Genomic DNA, 22,700 nt, shown 5'->3' on the forward strand with positions numbered 1-22,700 from the left:
GGCGATAGCTAAATAATAGGTAAATGTGTTATCGATCCCATAAACATGCAGCAGTATCGATTATGCCTTCGGACTTAACTTATAGTGTGCATAGTATATGGGATATGTTCGACACGAGCACTGTCGTCCGGAACAACTGATAGTCTGTAATTATCAGTTATCACCTAAGGCATAATCGATACTGCTGCATGTTTATGGGATCGATAACATATTTACCGATTATTTAGTCATCGCCGAAATGTCGTATCGATCCGACACACTGTAAGATTCTTTACAAACACCGACATTCCATCCGGAATAACTGATAGTCCGTAAAGAGCATTATGTTGCAATGCACAATTACTTGTCTTTGTGTTTATTGCGATTCCGTCCCTGATTGAACAACAACATGGCAACTTTTGTAAGATTTCACAAAAAAACAAAATAAATGGTAACACTCATTAAAAAAAGAAAGAAAAAACAAAAAAGAAAAAACATAAACAATTTTAAAGATAACCAAATAAAATATGTTTGACGATATTCTATTGATTAGTCAAATTAAGAAAAATCCCAATCTTTTCGTGAGAAACTCGAAAGATTATATGAACAAACAAAAGAGAGAAGATTCATGGACGGACATAAGTAATGTGATGGGAACTACAGTAAAGGCTTGTCAATCGAGATGGAGAAGTATAAGAGACCGATATGTGAGGATTCATCGAATGGATGAATTGGAAGTAACCCAATGGGAGTTATTGAAACATTTGGAATTTCTGAAAGGCCATGTTAAGTATGAAATGATTCAGTTTATGAAATACTCCCTCGATTCTAAATCTTATTTCCTAAGAAATTTGTTTCAAAAGAAAAGGTCTATATAGGAAAAAACAAGGATTAATGTGGGTAAAATATATACCATATGTATGTTAATGTATGCCCTTAGATATGTTGATTTGGGCTATCTTGCACATATTGTTTTCCTTTACTGTGGCAAATTCAAAATTTAAATTTGTTGTAAAATGCTAAAGTTTAATAAATATAATGATTCTCTACTTTGCATTTTATAGTGTTTATAATGTTATATCTAATAAATCTCAGTGATATTTTAAAAATCTCAAATCAGAAAAACCCATATTCCCTTGTTCTTAGTGTTTTTGCAATAATATTATTTCGAATCGGGAGAGCGTTCCATGAATGTTAGTAATGATATATTTCCTATAGCAGAACAACTATTGATTTGTATCAATTTCAATTCTAAGGCCATGTTCCAGAAAATCTAACACCAAAGCGTTTCATATATCGGAACAGTTAATTGCATACGAGGAGGATTCAATATCGATCGACGATAAACCATTCTTTGAACCATTTGAGGAATTATCCAGCAATCAGTCGATGAATAAAAAACGTAAAAAGGAAATTGATATTGAAGATGATATTGACGATAGATCTGAACAATTTCTTCACGAGGAAGAGTCAAATACACCCACAATAAGTAAGAAACCCAAAGAAGAACCGGAAAGCAAAGATTCTCTAGCCGAAAAAATGTGCGATCTTATGACCGAGTTTACAAAATACGCAAGAAGCAGTCATACATATACGTCAAACAGAAACGAACCCTTTTTAAGATTCTTGGAACAAAAACTTGAAACGCTACCTGAACAACACCAAGAAGAAATTAAAATAAATATTCTCAATTATGTGTTTACATATGCAAAGCAAGTGGAAAATGGGGTATGCCCAGATTTTTTAGAACTAAAATAAAATGCAATAAACCACTTGATGTGTAGGTAGTAGTTACTTATCCTTTTTCAAATAGCAATATTATTTTTAATAAATATACCCAAGGACGTATAGGTAAATAATATTAGCAAAACTAATGTTTTTTCTTTTTGCAAAATACTTTTATTTATGTTTTGTCAAAAAAAAAAATGGTCTTAGCAGCCAATGCTACTTTTCTCTTTTTATCATACATTTACTGTATGATTAAAATAAACAATAAATAAGTAATAAATAAAAAAACCACACTATTTAAAAAAGAACGATCAAAATTAATTCATGATTTTAAAAGTCGAATAATCGATCTTTGCAGTCCAAATCCATATTCATAGACTGCATTAAAAAATATTAAAAAAATGGAAAAAAACAAATTTTTGTCATATGTTCAGGTTTTTAGCTGAAAACCAGATTATTTACATGGTTACTTTTTTAAATCAGAAATATATTTTTTTCGCAATCAATGCTTTGGATCTTTACCATCCATAATTTGACAAGATTTAATACAAATTTATACATATTTTTGTACTTTTTTTTTAGGGAAAAACCATAGTTCTCGCCTGTAGACAAGGGTATATCCGCATTTATTTTGATACGATTGGGTACACGTTAAGCTCGACCGAAGAATCTGGGCCGGCGCACGGCCACAAATCACACTTCGGCGTCAAAAGGCCGAAGCTCAGCGTTAAGGAGCAGTGAGAATAAAGTATTAAGCACTCCACCAACAAGTGTGGCCAGCGAACAATTGTTCAGTGCACCGAATGAAGATCGGGCAAAACGAGAAAACGTACAAAAAAACCCTTTTTTCATTGCAATATCAGGGTCGCATTAAAACACTCCAAACATCTTTAATTATAAATTAAAAAAATATATTCGGCGTTGGCCGATTATTGCTTTTTTTGCTGAACCGAAACATATGGAGGTAACATCCACCGCTGAAAAACGAGACTGGGATTGAACCCACGACCCTTTCTATACAATGCTGGCTTGCTATCCATTGCACTACGGTGGCTCTTACCACTCAGAATTCAGGTATATAAAGAAAAAATATATTTACTACTATTAAGTTTTTATAGCCTTTCAGTTAATAATAAAAACTCAAATGCATATTTTTATTATATCATTCTCACATTGTCACTTTATCAATTAAATCACTCCTTTTTTGCAAGCCCAACACATTTTGTTCACTACCAACTGTGCTGATAGGGCTATTGGTATCTGTTGCCCAATTAAATTTGACAACTTCACGTTTGCGTTCCACGTAATCATCTTCAATAGCTACACATAAATTATGTAGAGCACATACGGTTTCCAATATTTTGCGAACTTCAGCCAAGTCTCGGGCTTCTAATGCGTACAGAGCATTAAAACGTTTTGCCATAATATCCAAAGTGTCTTGACCTAATCTCAGTGCTGGTTCCAAAAGATTATTAAATTCATGTTCTTTTCGAAAACATGGCGTAGTTATGGGTTTCATTAAATAGGGCTTAAGCGGAAAACTTTTATTACCTATTAGATAACAACCTTTGGGCATAGTGTTCTCATTTAGAGCCAATATTTGTCCCATGGGCGTTTCATCGAACGAATATTCCTGTTCAAGTTCAACAAAACAATCTATAACTTTTTGGTGGACATTACAAACAATTTGTAATATAATTGGAATTTCAGCATCTTCAGAGGCTAAAAATATATCCAATCGTTTTATGGCCAAAATACCAAATAGATTGGGAAATATCTTCAATTGGGAATGTTTTTGAAATCCTTGCAGCTGGAGTTGTTGTGATAAATGAGAATTTGGCCATTTTATGTAGGACTCATATTTATCTGAAATTATATGCCAGAATTGACTTATTATAGCTTCACACTGGGATTGGGATATTTGAAATCGTCTGGAAATTTCCTCAAAATGTTCATCTGTGGTTAGCTTCCATAGGGAAAGAGAAAATACGGTTTGAGCTGGTACACTACCCGGAAATGTAGACTGTGATAATAAATGTTTGATGAACTGGAATGTTTTCTGGAGGAAGGGTTAAAGAGAAAGATTAAAAATAAAATTTATTTTGTTTTATAAACCATCCTCACCAAAAAGCTCATTTTGCTCATGTGTAGGAATCCCTCAAATTCAATATTCTCGTATTTATTCAATAAATTTAATTCTTTTGGTCCCCTAGGACCTTTAGCGATAGTAGTTGATGCCCTTTGGCTATGGTCATAAAATTTTTCCTTTTTTATTGTTAATCTTTTTCTTAAAATATGTCCACTTGTCTTCTCGTTTCGTTTCCGTACTGTGGGTGAAGATTCTCTTTTGGGTTCCCTATTCAAGAATTGCTGTTTGAGAAAGAATTCCTCATCCTCATCGTCTACTGAATCCAATAGGGGGAACCGGGTTTCACTTTCTTCTGTTTGATTGCTGTGCCATAAGAAATGTTTTGGTTTCTTTTGACTATTTCCCTCATCGACAAGGACATCCTTCGTTATAATCATGGTTATATTCGTTAATAATGCGCTTTCTTCCATTTTCTCGAAAATATTAAAATAAGAATGAGAGCTGCAAGTGTTTATCCTTTAAATCCTTATACAATATTTATGAAATATTGGCAATCCTATTGCAAATTCACATCCATTCACAGTACACACAGTACGCTGTAAACATGTTATTATGGATGTTTTTTATATGGCACAGAAATATGTCAATAATATATTTTCAAATGAAATTTCAATTGAATTTGAAAAATAATATAATTAAAAAGTTAATTGTTTCCATTAATTTCCATTAATTACTAATATCAATAAAATTGTTAATTGAATCGATTCAATTTTTTTTATTGGCGATTGATATTATGAATTCTGTGATATGACCAGTTTCAATTAAAAATTGGATCAATTCGTTTCGTGATTGAAACCAAAACTTTTGTTTTCTACAGAAACTGCATACAAAGGAACATTTGAAAACCGTTTATGTCATCACAACATCTTCTTATAATTTTTGACAATTCAATGAATAAACCTATGATATATTATTCATGCACAATAACTTAATCTGAAAGCATCTGTTTTAAGTCACAATAGCAAGTACACGAGCATTTTGTGTTTGGGAAAAGTTGGAAGCGCTTATAAATAAACAAAAGAACCTTTTATTAGAAAATGGATGCACACGATTTATTTCGGCAATTAACGAGAGGAGCTAAATTCACAAAGCGTAGTAATAAAAAACCTAAGGTAATACCCAAATACGAATTATTATTTAAATATTTAAGCAAAATCTGCTTGCAGAATGTAATACCTGAAAAGCTGGCGAAAAAGGAAGAAGATGGTAATGATGAAGGTATTTCAATTGATGACGATGATAATAAGTCTATGGATGAAGATATCAATCCTGGAAATTTTGATGAACAATCCGACGCAGAGGATTACGAGGAGTCGCAGTCATTTGAATTTATATCTGGTGTAAGCAGTACCTCAAAGAAATCAAAGAAGAAAAAGAAGACTGAACTGACCGAAGATGAAAAAGAAAAACAATTGCAAGAGGAAATGATAGCTACCATACATAAGGAAAATCGTATATCTGTTTTGGGTAAAAATATTCCACCGCCCATTACAACGTTCCAGGAATTGCATACGACATACAACATGAACGAAAGACTGGTGGAAAATCTAATAAATTGCAATTATGCCCAGCCAACAGCAATTCAAATGCAAGCAATTCCAATAATGTTACAAGGTCGACCACTAATGGCATGTGCTCCCACGGGATCGGGTAAAACTATAGCCTTTTTAGCACCCATAATTAATGACTTGAAAGTCCCCAAAAAAGTTGGATTTAGAGCTTTGATTTTGGCACCTACACGTGAATTGGCCCAACAAATCTATCGTGAATGTGTACGTCTCTCGGAGAAGACAGCTTTGAAAATTCACATTATCAGTAAAGTGAATCAAGCCAAACAGAAGATGGGTGAAAACTCCACAAAGAAATTTGACATATTAATTTCAACTCCAAATCGAGTACGATACCTTTTGCAGCAGGAACCACCATTATTGGATTTAAAGAGGTAAAGTAAAACTGTAAATTCAAATTCCATACAAGCGGATTTTGACCCATGTTGTTGTCTTTTACAAGCTCCACCAACTAATTTAGAACGGAATTTTTTGAGGAATGTAGATAACGATTCCATATAATCATTTACAATAATACTTAGGGTAAGGGACACACTTTTCGTTACACTACTGTCATACAATGTGTTTGACAATTTAACCCTTTTAACACTGAAAAAAAAAACTATTTTTTATTTTCAATCATGAAATTAATTGCTCCAATCACCGAAGTCAATTAAAACATAAATTGATCGATAAAAAAAATGTTAAAAAAATATTTTGTGATTGCTTATTATTTCAATTAAAAAATTTTTTAATTGATTAAATTTTTTTCTGTGTGAATATTTAAAAAAATCATACTCACGCACGATATTTTTTTGGTAGGACTCACGCTCATTCACGAAAAGAAAATTTGCACTCACGCAGGAAAACGTCTTGACTCACGAAAAACACCGTGACTCACGAAAAATATCGTGACTTACGAATAATTTTGTCATTAATTTATCTTTCCGAAGTGTCTGAAAACATGAGCATTATTAAAATCGAGAGTGTTATTAAACTCTTAACATCCCAGGTGTCACTAAAATTGTAATTGAATTTAACTCTTAAGCGTTTTATGTTGGTGAGCAGGAATATTTTCGTGAGTGTAATTCGTTAATCGCGCACACTCACGAAGATATTATTTTCGTGACTCACGCTTACGCACACTCACGTTGTTGTTATGAGTGAATCACGAAAATTTTCGAGAATCGCGACAATTTCTTGTCACGTGCACACTTCTACCTCAAACTATGTGGCACGTCGTTCAACATGTAAATAGCATGGAACTATATTAATCGAGATAATTGGGAACCACAGTGGTGCAATGGTTAGCATGCCCGCCTTCCATAAACAAGGTCATGGGTTCGATTCCTGCATCGACCGAATACCAAAATGATTTTTCAGCGGTGGATTATCCCACCTCAGTAATGCTGGTGACATTTCTGAGTGTTTCAAAGCCTCTCTAAGTGATTGCACTTCAATGTGGAACGCAGTTCGGACTCGGCTATAAAATGGAGGTTCCCTGTCATTGTGCGTAACATGGAATCGGGCAGCACTCAGTGACAAGAGAGAAGTTCACCTCACCTAATTGGGATAAGATGAATAGATCTCGACGCTGATATAACATTTTTGGGGAATATGTATTCATATGGGCTCAAGAACAATATTCAAATGTGTTGCAACATTTAATTATTATTTTACATTACAGTATCGAATGGTTTATTTTGGATGAAGCGGATCGCTTAATGGAAGAGGGACAAAATAATTTCAAGGAACAATTGGATGATATTCTTACTGCTTGCACGAATCCTAAAAAGAAATTGGCTTTATTCAGTGCCACATATACGGTACCCGTTGCCAAGTGGGCATTAAAAAATCTGAAAAACTTAGCTCGCGTTACAGTTGGTGCTCAAAATGCAGCCACAGAGTTTGTTGAACAAGAACTGCTATTTGTGGGTTCGGAAAGTGGTAAATTGTTAGCAATGCGAGATCTTGTTAGAACTGGCCTAAAGCCACCTGTATTGGTTTTTGTTCAAAGCAAGGTGAGATAATTATTTGTGTTTTTTTTTCTGTTTGCAAATAACTAACATCTATAATTGTGTTATAGGATCGAGCTAAGCAATTATTTGAAGAACTATTATATGATGGCATTAATGTCGATATTATACATGCCGATCGTACACAACAGCAACGTGATAATTGTGTGAGAGCATTCCGTGAAGGACATATATGGGTATTAATTTGTACGGAATTGATGGGTCGTGGTATTGATTTCAAAGGTGTCAATTTGGTTATAAATTACGATTTTCCACCATCAACCATATCGTATATTCATCGTATTGGTCGCACTGGACGAGCTGGTCGGCCAGGAAAAGCCATAACATTCTTTACACAAAATGATACAACAACTTTAAGAAGGTAATTTGTAATATATTTATATTTTTTTTTTGGGAAACTATATGTAAACATTTTTGTTATTTTCTAGTATTGCGGAAATTATAAAAAATTCTGGTGGTAAAGTTCCTGATTTTATGTTGAATATGAAAAAACCAAAAAAATCCGATAAGAAGAAATTAGCTAATTTTGCTCCAAAACGTGAAGATATTTCAACAAAAATTAAACCTGAACAAGAGAGACAAGAAAAACTGCAAAAGTTAGAAAAATCTCTAAAGAAGAAACAAAAAACACAAGAGGCGGTAAATGATAGTGATGATACACACTTGAAGAAATTGAAGAAATTGAAGAAAATACAAAAACTAAAAAATTCTCAAATTAATACAAAGAAAAATAATATACCTCCAAGAAAAAGTAAACAAAAACAGAATATTGTAAAAGACAAGAAAGTTAAAAAAGCAAAAAATATGAAATAATTATAGTAAATAAAAAAATAAATTGTTTTTATTAAGCTTAGAATAAAATAAAATAAATGTATACAAATGTTGTATATTTAGTTTTTTTTTGATTTGTTGTTTTTTTTTTATAAAATATATTTTCTATGACTTACATTGTATTAAATTGCACTTGTCGATGTGTGTGTGTTTTTAATTATAATTTTTAAGGCACATTTGTTTCACAATTTGAAAAAAAAATATTTAAAGCTTAATACATAGTTTTTCTTTTGTAAATTCTTAAGCTATGCTTCATTTTATGACTCACAAAGCCAATCACATGGTAATTTTGGCATTTTACTTGCTGGCCATGGTAAATAGCCTGCAGTTTTAAATACCCAATAATCATAGGAAACTTTTGTTATCAAAGCAATTAAGAGTATTACTTCGGTGGCTATTAAATAATATACATAGTCTGTCCAATCATGGGGGGATTGACAAACTTTTATCTCCTGTAATTCCATAATACGTTGTGGCATGTTACGGCACATAATTTCATTGTAATCGGGAATATCACGGCTTCTTTTCAATAGCCAAAGCTAAAATTAAAGATTTTTTTTAAATATTTAAATGGATTTATTGAAAATTTCAGCGTACCTTTAAAACTTTTGCTGAATTACAATCACACATTAGTTTGTTACCACCCAAGAAGATAACACGCCCAACATTACTATCTAAAACATTTGTCAGCAGATACTCAGGAAGCTGTAAAGAGAATAATAAAACAAATATTAATAGGGATAAAGTGATGGGCTTCTACAATCCTCTATGGAATTGTTAATTTGGCATATCTCCTTTTGGCACTAAAAAATCGAGATTTTAAATCGGGAGATCTGTGTCAAAAATGGACCGATATATACCATATTTGGCACACCTCTTATGAACCTAAAATATTTATTATTTATTTATTTTTATTTTCATCATGTAATTTGAAGCCACTTAGCGGTCAATTTATATAAATTACAACGGACTACTAACTATGAATAATGTACAAATCAAGTTATGACAATGTGAGAACATATGCGTGTATATAATAAATATAAATATGTATAAAATAGTATAAAAATAAATTAATTAATAATATGAAATATGACAAAACATTTTAGGTTCCCAATATAATTAAAAGAAGACAAAATAAGAAAAGATTATTTACTAAATCAACCACTACAAAGCAACACTACTAACACGAGGTTGGATAACCATCATGTAGGTGATCCAAGATGATCGAGTAATTTTTTTCGATAAGTCGAATCAGAAATCCTTTAAGTTAGTAGGGAGACAATTTTATGATCTGGCGATTCTAGACTGAAATGACTTGTCCATATAACCTCTTGCAAGCGGCATAACAATCTGATTTCGCCGCGAGCGGCCAAAAGAAAATAAGTCCACGAGAAATCGTGCACTGAAAATCTTGTGGAAAAGAACAAGTGACCTGAAGTCAATAAAACTAGAAAATGGGAACCCAAGGAACTCCTGGACATGAGGAGAAATATGGTCATATCGACGAAGTGAATATAGATAACGGACTATTCTCTAGATTTCTAATTTAGTGAAAATCTGATAAAAGCAGCGGCATATATATGCTCAAGAAGTCAAACCGGTGGATCGGTTTAGGTGGAGGCTATGGAGCACAATAGCTTCATTATTGCAGGCTGTAGCGTGATTAAAACAAACAGACAGACGGACATTGTTATATCGTCCTTGATAGGAATGTGGTGAGTATAAAAATCTATTGTACGAGGTTATCCTTTAAACGTTTTAACATACGAGCGCTATTTATGTAGTTTACAGCAACTTAAAACATTCATCTCGCCAAAAAAAATCGTGAATATTTTCGTGTGATTATATTTTACAACTTTCGACTTTTCGATGAAACAATAGTGCATCGATGAACTTAATTAAATTTTTGGCGATGAAGCTCCATCAAAGAGTAGTGGTCGTAGTTCAATCCAAAAAGAATTTTGTGAATGACGTCTAAAATCATTTGTTGGTTCCGAAACCATTGATGCTATGCGCCAATAGATATTGCAAAGTCTTCATGTGATCTATCGTGAGATTGAGACAACCTTATGCCCTAGTGGGAGCAGCATACATTCAATATTGCATGAATATATGACCGTCAAAAAAATTTGTTCGCGTTGGGTCTCACACAATTTATCAATCGCTCAAAAAAAGGCTCGTGTCGATAGGTCGAAAGAAATGCTCCAAAAATATGGTCGCGGTGCTTTGAAACACGTCTATGACATCGCTACAGGTGATGAATCGTAGATTTGCGCGTATGAGCCCGAAAGTCAACTGTATGGGTGTTTCAAGATGAGCCAAACCCGAAAAAAGTTGCTCGCGCACGAAGCAGTTACAAGAAAATGATTGCCTGCTTTTTTCGGAAAATCTGGACATTCGCAATCGTACCACTAGAACAATGCAGAACATTCAATTTCGAGTGGTACACAATCATTTGTTTGCCAGTTGTCTTCCTAGAAATCCGGAAAACAAATCGCTGAAGGCGGATCACTGGTTCAAGCAACTGAATTTTTGAGCACTCAATACATTGATTTAATGGGCCATCCGCCATATTGTCCTGACTTGGCACCGAAATAGTTCTTTTTATTCCCCTACGTAAGTAATAAAATGACAGGTCAATGTTTTTTGACACCCGTGAAGCGGTTGATGCGTTCATAGAGCATGTTTTGGAGATACCTCAATCAGGGTGGTAAACTGCTACGTCAATTGATTCAAACGATGCAAAAGTGTATAGGTCTTAATGGGGAATATTTTGAAAAATAAATAAAGCGATTTTCGATGATTAACATTTGTTATTAATATTTAATATTTTTTGTCAATCAAAGTGACACGATTGTGGATGAAAAAAAAAAAGTTTATATAAAAATAAAATTTTGGAAAAACGTTTCTATAAAAATATTTTAGAAATAAAAATTTTAGAAAAAATTCTATAGAAATGAAATTTTGAGAAAATTTTCTATAGAAATAAAATTTTGAGAAAATTTTCTATAGAAATAAAATTTTGAGAAAATTTTCTATGGAAATAAAATTTTGTAAAAATTTTCTATAGAAATAAAATTCTGTTGTTTTTTTTAAATGTTAAAATTCTGACAAAATCTTCTATAGAAATAAAATTCTGACAAAATCTATAAAAATAAAATTTTGACAAAATTTTCTATAGAAATAAAATTTTAACAAAATTTTCTAAAGAAATAAAATGTTGACAAAGTTTTCTATAGAAATAAAATGTTGACAAAGTTTTCTATAGAAATAAAATTTTGACAAATTTTTCTATAGAAATAAAATTTTGACAAAATTTTCTATAGAAATAAAATTTTGACAAAATTTTCTATAGAAATAAAATTCTGTTGTTGTTTTTAAAAATGTTAAAATTCTGACAAAATCTTCTATAGAAATAAAATTCTGACAAAATCTTCTATAGAAATAAAATTCTGACAAAATCTTCTATAGAAATAAAATTTTGACAAAATTTTCTATAGAAATAAAATTTTAACAAAATTTTATGAAGAAATAAAATGTTGACAAAGTTTTCTATAGAAATAAAATTTTGACAAAATTTTCTATAGAAATAAAATTTTGACAAAATTTTCTATAGAAATAAGTGTGGTTCATTGTTGGGTTTAATGAACTGCCTGAATTTATTTTGATAATTGGTTGATAGTTTTGCTGCAAGTAGAGGATGCTGATGAGGAATGTGGTAATTCCGAAACGTGCGTCCATCCAACCATCTTGCAGTCTATAAATTTGAGAAACATTATTTTCCTCTGTTGGTTAAGCTACATTTGTAGTTTAGTCAATGCATGGTTTTAAGCTGAAATAAAAAAAAACAACAAGAATAAAATTTTGACAAAATTTTCTATAGAAATAAAAAAATCTATAGAAATATAGACAAAATTTTCTATAGAAATAAAATTTTGATAAAATTTTCTATAGAAATAAAATTTTGACATTTTCTATAGAAATAAAATTTTGACAAAATTTTCTATAGAAATAAAATGTTGACCAAATTTTCTATAGAAATAAAATTTTGACACAATTTTCTATAGATATAAAATGTTGACAAAATTTTCTATAGAAATAAAATTTTAACAAAATTTTCTATAGAAATAAAATTTTAACAAAATTTTCTATAAAAATAAAATTTTGACAAAATTTCCCATACGATTTTGACAAAATTTTATATAGAAATAAAATTTTTACAATTTTTTTTTTATAGAAATAAAATTTTGACAAAATTTTCTATAGAAATAATATTTTTACAAATATTTTTATAGAAATAAAATTTTGGCAAAATTGCCATAGGAATAAAATTTTCTGCAGGAATTAAATTTTGACAAAATTTTCAAATTTTGGTAAATATTTTTTGGGACGAGTGGCAACAGTGGTTACCACACATTGTTAAAGATCAAGCCTTGCCGGCTTCCAATTTCCTCTTCTAGAACCACCAAAATATAAATATTGTGCTCCTGCGTCCCTAAAAGACGCTAAATATTAGAAAACAACTACATGTAGGGAATTTACCCTACTTCCGAACTATAAAAGGCAATCGTCGTAAACTGTTTCACAATTCAATTTCATAATTTTACATTTTATCTATATAGAAGCAAATATTTATCTCTGTTTTCTAACTCACCCTTTTCAAATGGTTATTACGTAAATACAATTTCTGAAAATGATCCATAAATTGTGTTCCTTCCAAATCGTGCATTGATTCAATACGATTATTATCGGCAAATAGTTTCACAATAGTTTGATATGTAGGATTATTATGAAAATGATCTCCAATTACACTAATCTATAAATAATAATAAGAAAAAAAAAAAATAATAATGTTAAAAGCAAAAATCAATTATCATGCCAATACTAACATTATTATTGGTAATATTTAGAAGAAATGTGTTTTCCGGTAATTTTGGTGGCAATTCTGTCAATCCCAAATTTGAACAATCAACTCGACAGAATATTTTATTTTTCGATGGATCGCCCTTTAAAGAGATCACGTGTGATTAGTAAATTAATTTAAATATTGCAAATTAATTGTATATGTATGTATTTACTGCGGATAACATGTGCTCAGGATTACATTTACAATTTCCTTTGCCCTGTATAACCGGACAATCGGTGTAAAATCTTCGTATAATGTCCAATTGACTAATCGCTATGTAATCCGTTGAATTGAACCAATTAAATGCAGAATCCAATAAGCAGTAGGTACTATTTGGAGCAACAAATTTAAAGGAACCTCGGAATATAGTGGCCATCAATTTTTCACATACCATACGTTTATTCATCCTAAAATGAAGTAATATCGATAAGAATTTAATGTGTTTTATTAGCAACAAATTCTGCTTTTATTTATGATATAAAATATTTTTGTAGTTTTATTGTAATCAAAGCTGCCAATAAAATTTCAAGAAAAATAATTGTATTTTTTTTTTTGGGAAAATCGGCACTTGTATCTTAAAAATTGTAAAAAAATCATTAAAATAAATAATATTAAAATAAAACATATTTTTTGGTTAAATACAACACAAAAATATTTATTTCATATAGAAAACTGAAAATTTACATGCACAACTATGGATTTCAATAATAATAGTATAACGAATTAAGTTAATTAAATTAACTTAATATCTTTGATCTGCAAAAAAAGTGTCTACCAGAAATATTGATTTTAAAATATATACCGATCGGCTCAGAATAACCTTCTGAGTCGATCTAGCCCTTTGTGTCAATGTGTTTTTTGTTCGCCGGATTCCGGTCGCAATTATTACCCGATTTTGATGAAGTTTTTTTTCAGAACGGTATTTGGGTACATGATGGGGATGAACAACTATTGAATTTAGATATAGCCCCGGATCAAATTGAGATATAGCCCCCATACATAATATATACCTTCCGATTTCAACAACCGATCGTGTTCAAATTGAACACAAAGTAATTTATTAAGCACCCTTAAAGTACGCAACATTTTATCGAAATAGATTCAGATTTGGATATAGCTCCCATATATATGTATAGCCCGGTTTGCCCAAATTTGGCCATAATATCCTTATTTTTAGCCAACCTTACTCAAATTTTAATGCATAACTCGATCTAACTAACATTTAGATACATATAACTCTCACATTACACAGATATTGTCCGGGTTTTTACAAATTTGGCTATTTTTTTAATAATGGACTTAATTTTTGTGTTATACTAATACTTTAGGTGTAACATGAAGTATAACTCATGTATATAAGAAATTTCTAACAAAATTTGACAACATCCAGTAAAAATTCTTGAACGGTTCTAATCACCCATGTTCGCATATCCACTTCATTTCCACTTCCACTATTCACTTCCAATCCACGAACGTGAAAATGTGGTGTCCTTTATTCCACGTTCTTTTTTCAACTTTTCTGTAACCAGCTGGGTTGCACAAATCACCGAAAAATTCACTAAAGTGGAAATCAAAATAAGTGGAATCAATAGACTTATATTAATTTACTATTTTTTTAAGTTAAAAATCACATATTTTTAATAAAACTCGTGTAGTAAATATAAAACATTTCAAATTTCTTACGCGAGAACTTTCTTAACCGGAAATAAATCCATCTTGGACATAATTCCACTTTCACCAAAACTTGTGCAAAATCCAAAATCGTGGAATTAATTCACTTTCGCCTGGAAGTGGATTTGCGAACATGGGCAAATATTCTCATTTTTGGGGAAAAAATCGGCATTTGCTATTTTTTGAGTAAAAAATCGTCAAAATACCGATAAATCGGCAAAATTGGCAGCCCTGATTGTAATTTATTTTAAATTGGTCATTTGAGGCTCTAAATTACATAATAAGGTAAGTATTAAAAGTTCGAGTTTAGCCGAACTTAATACTTAATACTAAATCAGTAAAAAACAAATATATACGGCCGTAAGTTCGGCCAGGCCGAAGCTTATGTACCCTCCACCATGGATTGCGTAGAAACGTCTACTGAAACCGATGGCAAGGTATCATAAAACTTCCTAACAACGTAATATATACCACATAGTCCATACGTGGTATATATTAAACTACAAAAGGGCCAATTAAATACGTATATAATTAAGTTTAAAGTTTCTATAGAAATAACATTTTGACAAAATAAAATTTTCTATAGAAATAAAATTTGGAAAAAATTTTCTATAGAAATAAAATTTTGACAAAATTTTCTATAGAAATAAAATTTTGACAAAATTTTCTATAGAAATAAAATTTTGTCAAAATTTTCTATAGAAATAAAATTTTGACAAAATTTTCTATAGAAATAAAATTTTGACAAAATTTTCTATACAAATAACATTTTGACAATGTTTTCTATAAAAATAAAATTTTGGTAGATTATTTTTGGCTCGAGTGGCAACCATGATTATGAACCAATATGGACCAATTTTTGTGTGATTGGGGATCTGCTATATATAACTATAGACCGATATGGACCAATTTTGGCATGGTTATTAGCGGCCTTATACTAACACCACGTACCAAATTTCAACCGGATCGGATGAAATTTGCTTCTCTTAGAGCAATCGCAAGCCAAATTTGGGGGTCCGTTTATATGGGGGCTATACGTAAAAGTGGATCGATATGGCCTATTTGCAATACCATCCGACCTACATCAATAACAACTACTTGCGCCAAGTTTCAAGTCGATAGCTTGTTTCGTTCGGAAGTTAGCGTGATTTCAACGGACAACGGACGGACATGCTCAGATCGACTCAGAATTTCACCACGACCCAGAATATATATACTTTATGGGGTCTTAGAGCAATATTTCGATGTGTTACAAACGGAATGACAAAGTTAATATACCCCCATCCTATGGTGGAGGGTATAAAAAGCCATAAAATTATACATATTTGTTGCAAATTTTATTATAACTTGGTGGGGAATAGCCCAAAGCAAATATTCACAAAGTTTGTATTCCTTAAAATGGATTATTAAAGAAAAGTAATGGTGAAAAAATGACGATTTTAGCGGCTAAACTCGAACTTAATACCCACCTATAAAGTGAAATTAAATTAAAATGGGAAGATGAACCCAGAAAGGCAACATTTTTGAAAAATCGAAATTATTTATTTTACTTTTAATTATTTAAGCAATTTAAGCACATTAGTCTCAAAATCTACTAAAAGTAAATTTGAAATCCTTAGATTATAAGACATATGACTGAAACAGATATTTATTTAAATGGGATTTTGGAAGTATATATATACGAGGTATAAGAGAACGTTTTTGTGAGTTACAATTATTTTTTATTCTGGCTAATTTAATTTTAATTAATCAAATTTGTATTATTAGCATTAAACCATTTTAATTAATTACCTACCTTATGTCCAATGTAATATTATGATTTTGTGTTATTTTCGGTATCTCGGTTAGATTGTTATGAGACAAATTCAAGAATTTTAGCATCACCGATGTCTTCATGGTCACATTTGAGAGATTATTATTTGATAAATTAAGGCATTTTACCTTGGACATTCGAGAAAAAGTTTTCACAGTGTTTGTTATGTTACCATCAGTAATGGCCAATGATTGGAGCGTTTGAAATATGGGCGATGATAAATCGATTTCATTCATAGTCATATTGTATATGTGTAAATTAGTCCAATTGCTATAGTTGGGACAGGACGAGATCATACTAAGGTGTGTTATATTGCAGCAATACCAATTATTACTATGACTAGTAGCACCATTTGTATTGGGATATTGGCGACACATACAGGCATTCATATTGATACCGTGCATATGATTTGTAGTGTGATTGTTGGTGCTACTATTGAAATAGTTAAGGCACATATTTTCTTCCATGGTAAAACAAAAGTCTGGTGTTGTTTCCATACTATTGACAGTACTACTAGGATTGGTTGTCTCCGTTGTAGTTATTAATGTGTTACTATTGCCATCCACAGCACTAGGGATAGGCATTATGGGTTCTAGATGATTACCTCCGCCGTAGTTTTCTTCTTCCAGTCCCCTGGCATTAATCATAGTGGTAGCCAAACCATAAACGAGGAATATCAACAATAAAAACGACTCATTGTACTAAAAGAGAAGAGGGAGATAAATACATATAAACAAATAAAAGTCATGTTGAACAGCTTGTTAGGAAATGTTAATAGCTTAGTTATAAATGTTTATATAAATATTGACATGCTTCCGTTGGAGTGTTGAAAATTTTAATGGATGTGTACTATATGGCATACACATTGTATATGTTGTGCCTAAGATCTCTTAATAAGTACAGGTACTTTTAAGGGCCTGCCTAAAGGGGTTTAAATTCTCTTTTTCTCAACATTGTGTTTGCTAATGAAAAAAAACATGTCATAAAAATAATTTGCGGCAATTCACATTACACTTCCAGAATTCGCTTTAACAAGATTTCAAATGGCCAAGTTATGTTAGCTTTTGCAATGAAAAAAATTATTGTTATTTTTAGTTTCCTTTAATGCAAAAATTAACTTAGTATCCGGTTTTTCACCAAAAATTGTCAAAATTTTATTTCTATAGAAAATTTTGTCAAAATTTTATTTCTATAGAAAATTTTGTCAAAATTTAATTTCTATAGAAAATTTTGTCAAAATTTTATTTCTATAGAAAATTTTGTCAAAATTTTATTTCTATAGAAAATTTTGTCAAAATTTTATTTCTATAGAAAATTTTGTCAACATTTTATTTCTATAGAAAATTTTGTCAAAATTTTATTTCTATAGAAAATTTTATCAAAATTTTATTTCTATATAAAAAATTCACCACAAAATTTACCTCTATAGAAAATTGTGCTAAAATTTGATTTCTATAGAAAATTTTATTTCTATAGAAAATGTTTTCAAAATTTTATTTCTAAAGAGTTTTTTTTTTTAATTTTATTTCTATAGATAATTTTGTCAAAATTTTATTTACTATTTCTATAGAAATTGATTTCAAATTTTATTTCTATAGAAACGTTTGTTAAATTTATTTCTAAAGAAAATTTTGTCAAAATTTAATTTATTATGTCTATGAAATTTTGTCAAATTTTTATTTACTATGTCTATAGAAAATGATTTCAAATTTCTATTTCTATGGAAAATTTTGTACAAATTTTATTTCTCTAGAAAAATTTGTCAAAATTTTATTTCCCTAAAAATTTTGTCAAAATTTTATTTCTCTAGAAAATTTTGGCAAAATTTTATTTCTCTAAAAAAATGTTGTCAAAATTTTATTTCTATAGAAACTTTTGTCAAAATTGTATTCCTTTAGAAAAGTTTGTCAAAAGTTTTCTGTAGAAAATTTTGTCAAAATTTTGTTACTATAGAAAATTTTGTTAAAATTTTATTTCTATAGAAAATTTTGCCATAATTTAACTATATAGATTTTTTTTATTTCTGTAAAAAATTTTGTAAAAACTTTATTTCTATAGAAAATTTTGTCAAAATTTTATTTCTATAGAAAATTTTGTCAAAATTTTATTTCTTTAGAAAAATTTGTCAAAATTTATCTCTATTGAAAATTCTGTCAAAAGTTTTCTCTAGAAAATTTTGTCAAAATTTTGTTACTATAGAAAATTTTGTTAAAATTTTATTTCTATAGAAAATTTTGCCATAATTTAGCTATATATGTAGAACATTTTTCCAAAATTTTATTTCTGTAAAAAATTTTGTCAAAATTTTATTTCTCTAGAAAATGTTGTCCAAATTTTATTTCCCTAAAATCGTCTGTCGACATTTTATTTCTATAGAAAATTTTGTCAAAATGTACTTACCGAAAATTTTGTCAAAACTGACATCTATAGTAAATTTTGACAAAATTTTATTTCCATAGATTTTTTTTTCAAAATTTACTTCCATAGAAAATTTTGTCAAAACTCACCACTATAGTAAATTTTGACAAAATTTACCTCTATAGAAAATTGTTCTAAAATTTGATTTCTATAGAAAATTTTTTAAAAATTTTATTTCTATAGAAAATGTTTTCAAAATTTTATTTCTAAAGAGTTTTTTTTTTAAATTTTATTTTTATAGAAAATTTTGTCAAAATTTTATTTACTATGTCTATAGAAAATGATTTCAAAATTCTATTTCTATGGAAAATTTTGTCAAAATTTTATTTCTCTAGAAAATTTTGTCAAAATTTTATTTCCCTAAAAATTTTTGTCCAAATTTTATTTCTCTAGAAAATTTTGACAAAATTTTATTTCTCTAAAAAAATTTTGTCAAAATTTTATTTCTATAGAAAATTTTGTCAAAATTTTATTTCTTTAGAAAAGTTTGTCAAAATTTATCTCTATAGAAAATTCTGTCAAAAGTTTTCTCTAGAAAATTTTGTCAAAATTTTGTTACTATAGAAAATTTTGTTAAAATTTTATTTCTATAGAAAATTTTGCCATAATTTAGCTATATATGTAGAACATTTTTCCAAAATTTTATTTCTGTAAAAATTTTTTTAAAATTTTATTTCTCTAGAAAATGTTGTCCAAATTTTATTTCCCTAAAATCGTCTGTCAACATTTTATTTCTATAGAAAATTTTGTCAAAAATTTACTTCTATCGAACATTTTGTCAAAACTCACCTCTATAGTAAATTTTGTCAAAATTTACCTCTATAGAAAATTGCGCTAAAATTGTATTTCTATAGAATTTTTTTTCAAAATTTTATTTATTTCTATAGAAAATGTTGTCTTCAATTTGTTTTTATTTCTATGGAAAATGTTTTCAAAATTTTATTTCTATAGATTTTTTTTCAAAATATTAATATGTGGAAGGAGTCTATTGCTTATTTCAGTTGTGCGTGCTTTTGTTAATTTAAAAAGACGTTTTTAATGACATTTTTATCAAGTTCCAAAATTCAGCACTCGTCGCTAGACTGTTCTACGGAATACCCTAAATAAACAATACTAATTAAAAAATAATCAATACCACCTTTATAATAATCAAATTCTATATTTGGCAATAAAAACTTTATTATAAAGTTCAAAATGAAAAAAACACTAAGTGAAAATGCCAGAAAGCACCAAGTTGGTGCTTTTTTGAAACGGCAATTTGGTGCAAAACGGCAAAAAGCTTAACACCACTATGTATTTGAAATTTATTTATTATGGCCCTCCTAATGGAAGGCCTGCAAAAAAATTATTTTTAGACTCATTAGAGTGCTCCTCTCCACGGAAATCTTTAGTAAAAGGCGAAAGATTTATTCGACAACTGAAGAGAAGCCAGAGTGATTGGAACGGACCAAAGGCATATCCTAAGTACTAAACACAAATCAATATAAATGAGAATTATTAGGGGTGTACTTCAACGTACATAGCTAAGAAATAACATCAAAACACGAAAAATAATACAAAACATTCTCCCCAAACAAATAAAGCGATGACTTCAATGGCAATGCTACGATGTAAGTGTGTGTGTTGTATTGCTCGAATGAATGATGGTGAATAGTGGTGAAAGCAGACACAAACGTATAAGCGGCAAAAAGAAGGGGATAAAATTATACGGCAAAGGCCTTTATGTAGTCTCAATAAAGAAGAGATGGGAAGATATTAACTATTGTTAATTATAAAAAAATAATACAAATGAATAAAAGCAAGAGAAGAAAATTCATTCATTGTGTTGAAACAACAACAAAAAACAATTATTGTTGAATCAAATTTGATTTCGTTAATTTGCAAAAAAAAAAAAACGTCATTGTACGGAGGGTTTTTTGATGTAGAAAATCGCTTCAATAAATCATTGCTCAATTATATTGTGTTTAAAGGTAATTTATTAAGTGACAATTGTTAATGAAAATAAAAGCTATAACATGATGGGGAATGATAAAAAGCAACAATTAAAAAATTTTAATTATTTATTAATTATTAAAGAGAAGTAATTATTATTTTTTAATTATTTATTATTACTATCATTATTTTAATATCCACCATAGGATGGGAGGTATATTAACTTTTTCATTTCGTTTGTGACACATCGAAATATTGGTCCATAAAGTTGGTATTGGCCCATAAGTGTGTAAATATTAAAGGTCTGCACAAGTATGCTTGAAAGCGATTTCAAATGGCTTGAATTTTTATAGAACATTCAAAACATCAGCGCTTCGCAAAACAAACCGAACAAATACAACGTTCGACGGCAGCATGGCTTGAAAACACAAGCACAACAAAAGGCAATCGAAACCAAAGCAAGCATAACAAATATCAAATACATGTTGCATAGAACATGTTGCTACTTGGGTTATAAATGTTTTGCGTGGGTTATGCATGTTCTACAGAACCTCAAGCAGCACAGCACATTGGTGTGATTTAATTTTGTTTATTTCTAGAGTCGAACTTTTAGGATTAAAAATGAAAATAAATTACATTGACTTTCAATTTTAATTTATTTAATTTATTTTATATATAAACAGGCGGTACTATGCTTCTGTTTCACAAAACCACAAATAAAACTGCAAAAATGATATAAACTTACGAACTTATTTGGAAAATCTAATATAGCTTGAAAGAAATTGGCATCACAAAATAAATGGTAAACTTAGTACCGCCTTTAATGAAAAAAAAACTTACGTTCGGGGAATCCATGGCTTGAAAAATTTTCCTTGCACACACACACACACACAGTTCAATGACTACGCACCAACTGCCCCAGCATTTAATTTTTTGCTTTCTTTTAGAAGATGTTCCATGCATAACAAAATGTTGCAAACACTTCAGAACATGCATACAGGTTCTATAATGCTTGCAACTTTGATGCTTGGTTTCGAATAGAACCTTCAAAACATCGTTCGTTTGCAACCAAATATGTGTAGGTTATGTTCTGATATTTGTTTTATTTGATGTTTGAATGTTTTGCTTATAGCTATGTTTTGAAAGTTCTATTCATGTTGCAGAACATTTTGAAATTTGAAAATTCAAATATGCTTGTGCAGACCTTTAGTAAATATAACCATAGCGATAGGCGAAACATTTTTGCCGCAACGGCAAATACAATAAGCTTGACGGCGAATAATTCCCTTTTTCACGTTTCCTAGCGTTTTGTTGTCAATACAGCATGCGTTGACAATATTAAACAATGAAGTAGAATAAAAACATACAATGGCTTGTTATTTGTTGAGTTATTTCAAGAAAAAATAATCTACACGTGTCCAGGCAACAGCAATTCCTAGTGGTGAGTTAAAAAAATTGATAAGCGATGGCAACACTATACCAGTTTTCGCCAAGGAGTTAAAGTGTGTAAATATAACCATAGCGATAGGCGGTAGGCGAAACATTTTTGCCGCAACGGCAAATACAATAAGCTTGACGGCGAATAATTCCCTTTTTTACGTTTCCTAGCGTTTTTGTTGTCAATACAGCACGCTTTGACAATATTAAACAATGAAGTTGAATAAAAACATACAATGGCTTGTTATTTGTT

The 22,700-nt window shown here is 30.0% G+C and overlaps 4 protein-coding genes and 1 non-coding gene across 5 annotated transcripts; 2 read left to right on the forward strand and 3 right to left on the reverse strand.

Annotated features, from left to right (window-relative positions):
• The first annotated feature begins 382 nt into the window (after positions 1-382).
• LOC142229459 (uncharacterized) lies at positions 383-1,849 on the forward strand. Its single transcript, XM_075300020.1, has 2 exons — positions 383-769; positions 1,236-1,849. Exons 1-2 carry the CDS (start codon positions 507-509, stop codon positions 1,735-1,737), a joined length of 765 nt encoding a protein of 254 aa, XP_075156135.1. The 5' UTR covers positions 383-506; the 3' UTR covers positions 1,738-1,849.
• Positions 1,850-2,811: 962 nt separating this feature from the next.
• Positions 2,812-4,337, reverse strand: LOC142229458 (uncharacterized). The gene is made up of 2 exons (XM_075300019.1): positions 3,832-4,337; positions 2,812-3,766 (listed from the first exon to the last, which is right to left on the reverse strand). Exons 1-2 carry the CDS (start codon positions 4,264-4,266, stop codon positions 2,876-2,878), a joined length of 1,326 nt encoding a protein of 441 aa, XP_075156134.1. The 5' UTR covers positions 4,267-4,337; the 3' UTR covers positions 2,812-2,875.
• A 473-nt stretch (positions 4,338-4,810) lies between these two features.
• On the forward strand, positions 4,811-8,344 carry ais (DExD-box helicase 52). The gene is made up of 5 exons (XM_075298799.1): positions 4,811-4,968; positions 5,023-5,798; positions 7,091-7,424; positions 7,490-7,800; positions 7,868-8,344. Exons 1-5 carry the CDS (start codon positions 4,894-4,896, stop codon positions 8,250-8,252), a joined length of 1,881 nt encoding a protein of 626 aa, XP_075154914.1. The 5' UTR covers positions 4,811-4,893; the 3' UTR covers positions 8,253-8,344.
• hfw (leucine-rich repeat domain-containing protein hfw) lies at positions 8,253-21,904 on the reverse strand. Its single transcript, XM_075298800.1, has 7 exons — positions 21,851-21,904; positions 16,643-17,361; positions 13,349-13,583; positions 13,160-13,276; positions 12,925-13,086; positions 8,868-8,975; positions 8,253-8,809 (listed from the first exon to the last, which is right to left on the reverse strand). Exons 1-7 carry the CDS (start codon positions 21,863-21,865, stop codon positions 8,528-8,530), a joined length of 1,638 nt encoding a protein of 545 aa, XP_075154915.1. The 5' UTR covers positions 21,866-21,904; the 3' UTR covers positions 8,253-8,527.
• Positions 20,394-20,515, reverse strand: LOC142232453 (U5 spliceosomal RNA). The gene has a single exon (XR_012721135.1). It is a non-coding gene; the product is annotated as a U5 spliceosomal RNA (small nuclear RNA).
• Positions 21,905-22,700: the final 796 nt, after the last annotated feature.

The sequence above is a fragment of the Haematobia irritans genome, chromosome 3 (assembly GCF_050003625.1).
Source record: "Haematobia irritans isolate KBUSLIRL chromosome 3, ASM5000362v1, whole genome shotgun sequence".
Lineage (NCBI taxonomy): Eukaryota > Metazoa > Arthropoda > Insecta > Diptera > Muscidae > Haematobia > Haematobia irritans.

What these genes read in the sequence shown, in the direction of transcription:
- LOC142229459 (XM_075300020.1), top strand. Translation starts at nt 507, where the DNA reads ATGTTTGACGATATTCTATTGATTAGTCAAATTAAGAAAAATCCCAAT. An exon ending in TTTCTGAAAGGCCATGTTAA is followed by an intron (nt 770 to 1,235) that starts GTATGAAATGAT and finishes TTCAATTCTAAG; the next exon opens with GCCATGTTCCAGAAAATCTA.
- ais (XM_075298799.1), top strand. Translation starts at nt 4,894, where the DNA reads ATGGATGCACACGATTTATTTCGGCAATTAACGAGAGGAGCTAAATTC. An exon ending in GTAGTAATAAAAAACCTAAG is followed by an intron (nt 4,969 to 5,022) that starts GTAATACCCAAA and finishes ATCTGCTTGCAG; the next exon opens with AATGTAATACCTGAAAAGCT. An exon ending in CCATTATTGGATTTAAAGAG is followed by an intron (nt 5,799 to 7,090) that starts GTAAAGTAAAAC and finishes TTTACATTACAG; the next exon opens with TATCGAATGGTTTATTTTGG.
- LOC142229458 (XM_075300019.1), bottom strand. Translation starts at nt 4,266, where the DNA reads ATGGAAGAAAGCGCATTATTAACGAATATAACCATGATTATAACGAAG. An exon ending in TGAGCAAAATGAGCTTTTTG is followed by an intron (nt 3,767 to 3,831) that starts GTGAGGATGGTT and finishes CCCTTCCTCCAG; the next exon opens with AAAACATTCCAGTTCATCAA.
- hfw (XM_075298800.1), bottom strand. An exon ending in AATATTACATTGGACATAAG is followed by an intron (nt 13,584 to 16,642) that starts GTAGGTAATTAA and finishes ACTTCATTTTAG; the next exon opens with GATGAATAAACGTATGGTAT. An exon ending in GTAATAACCATTTGAAAAGG is followed by an intron (nt 8,976 to 12,924) that starts GTGAGTTAGAAA and finishes TTCTCTTTACAG; the next exon opens with CTTCCTGAGTATCTGCTGAC.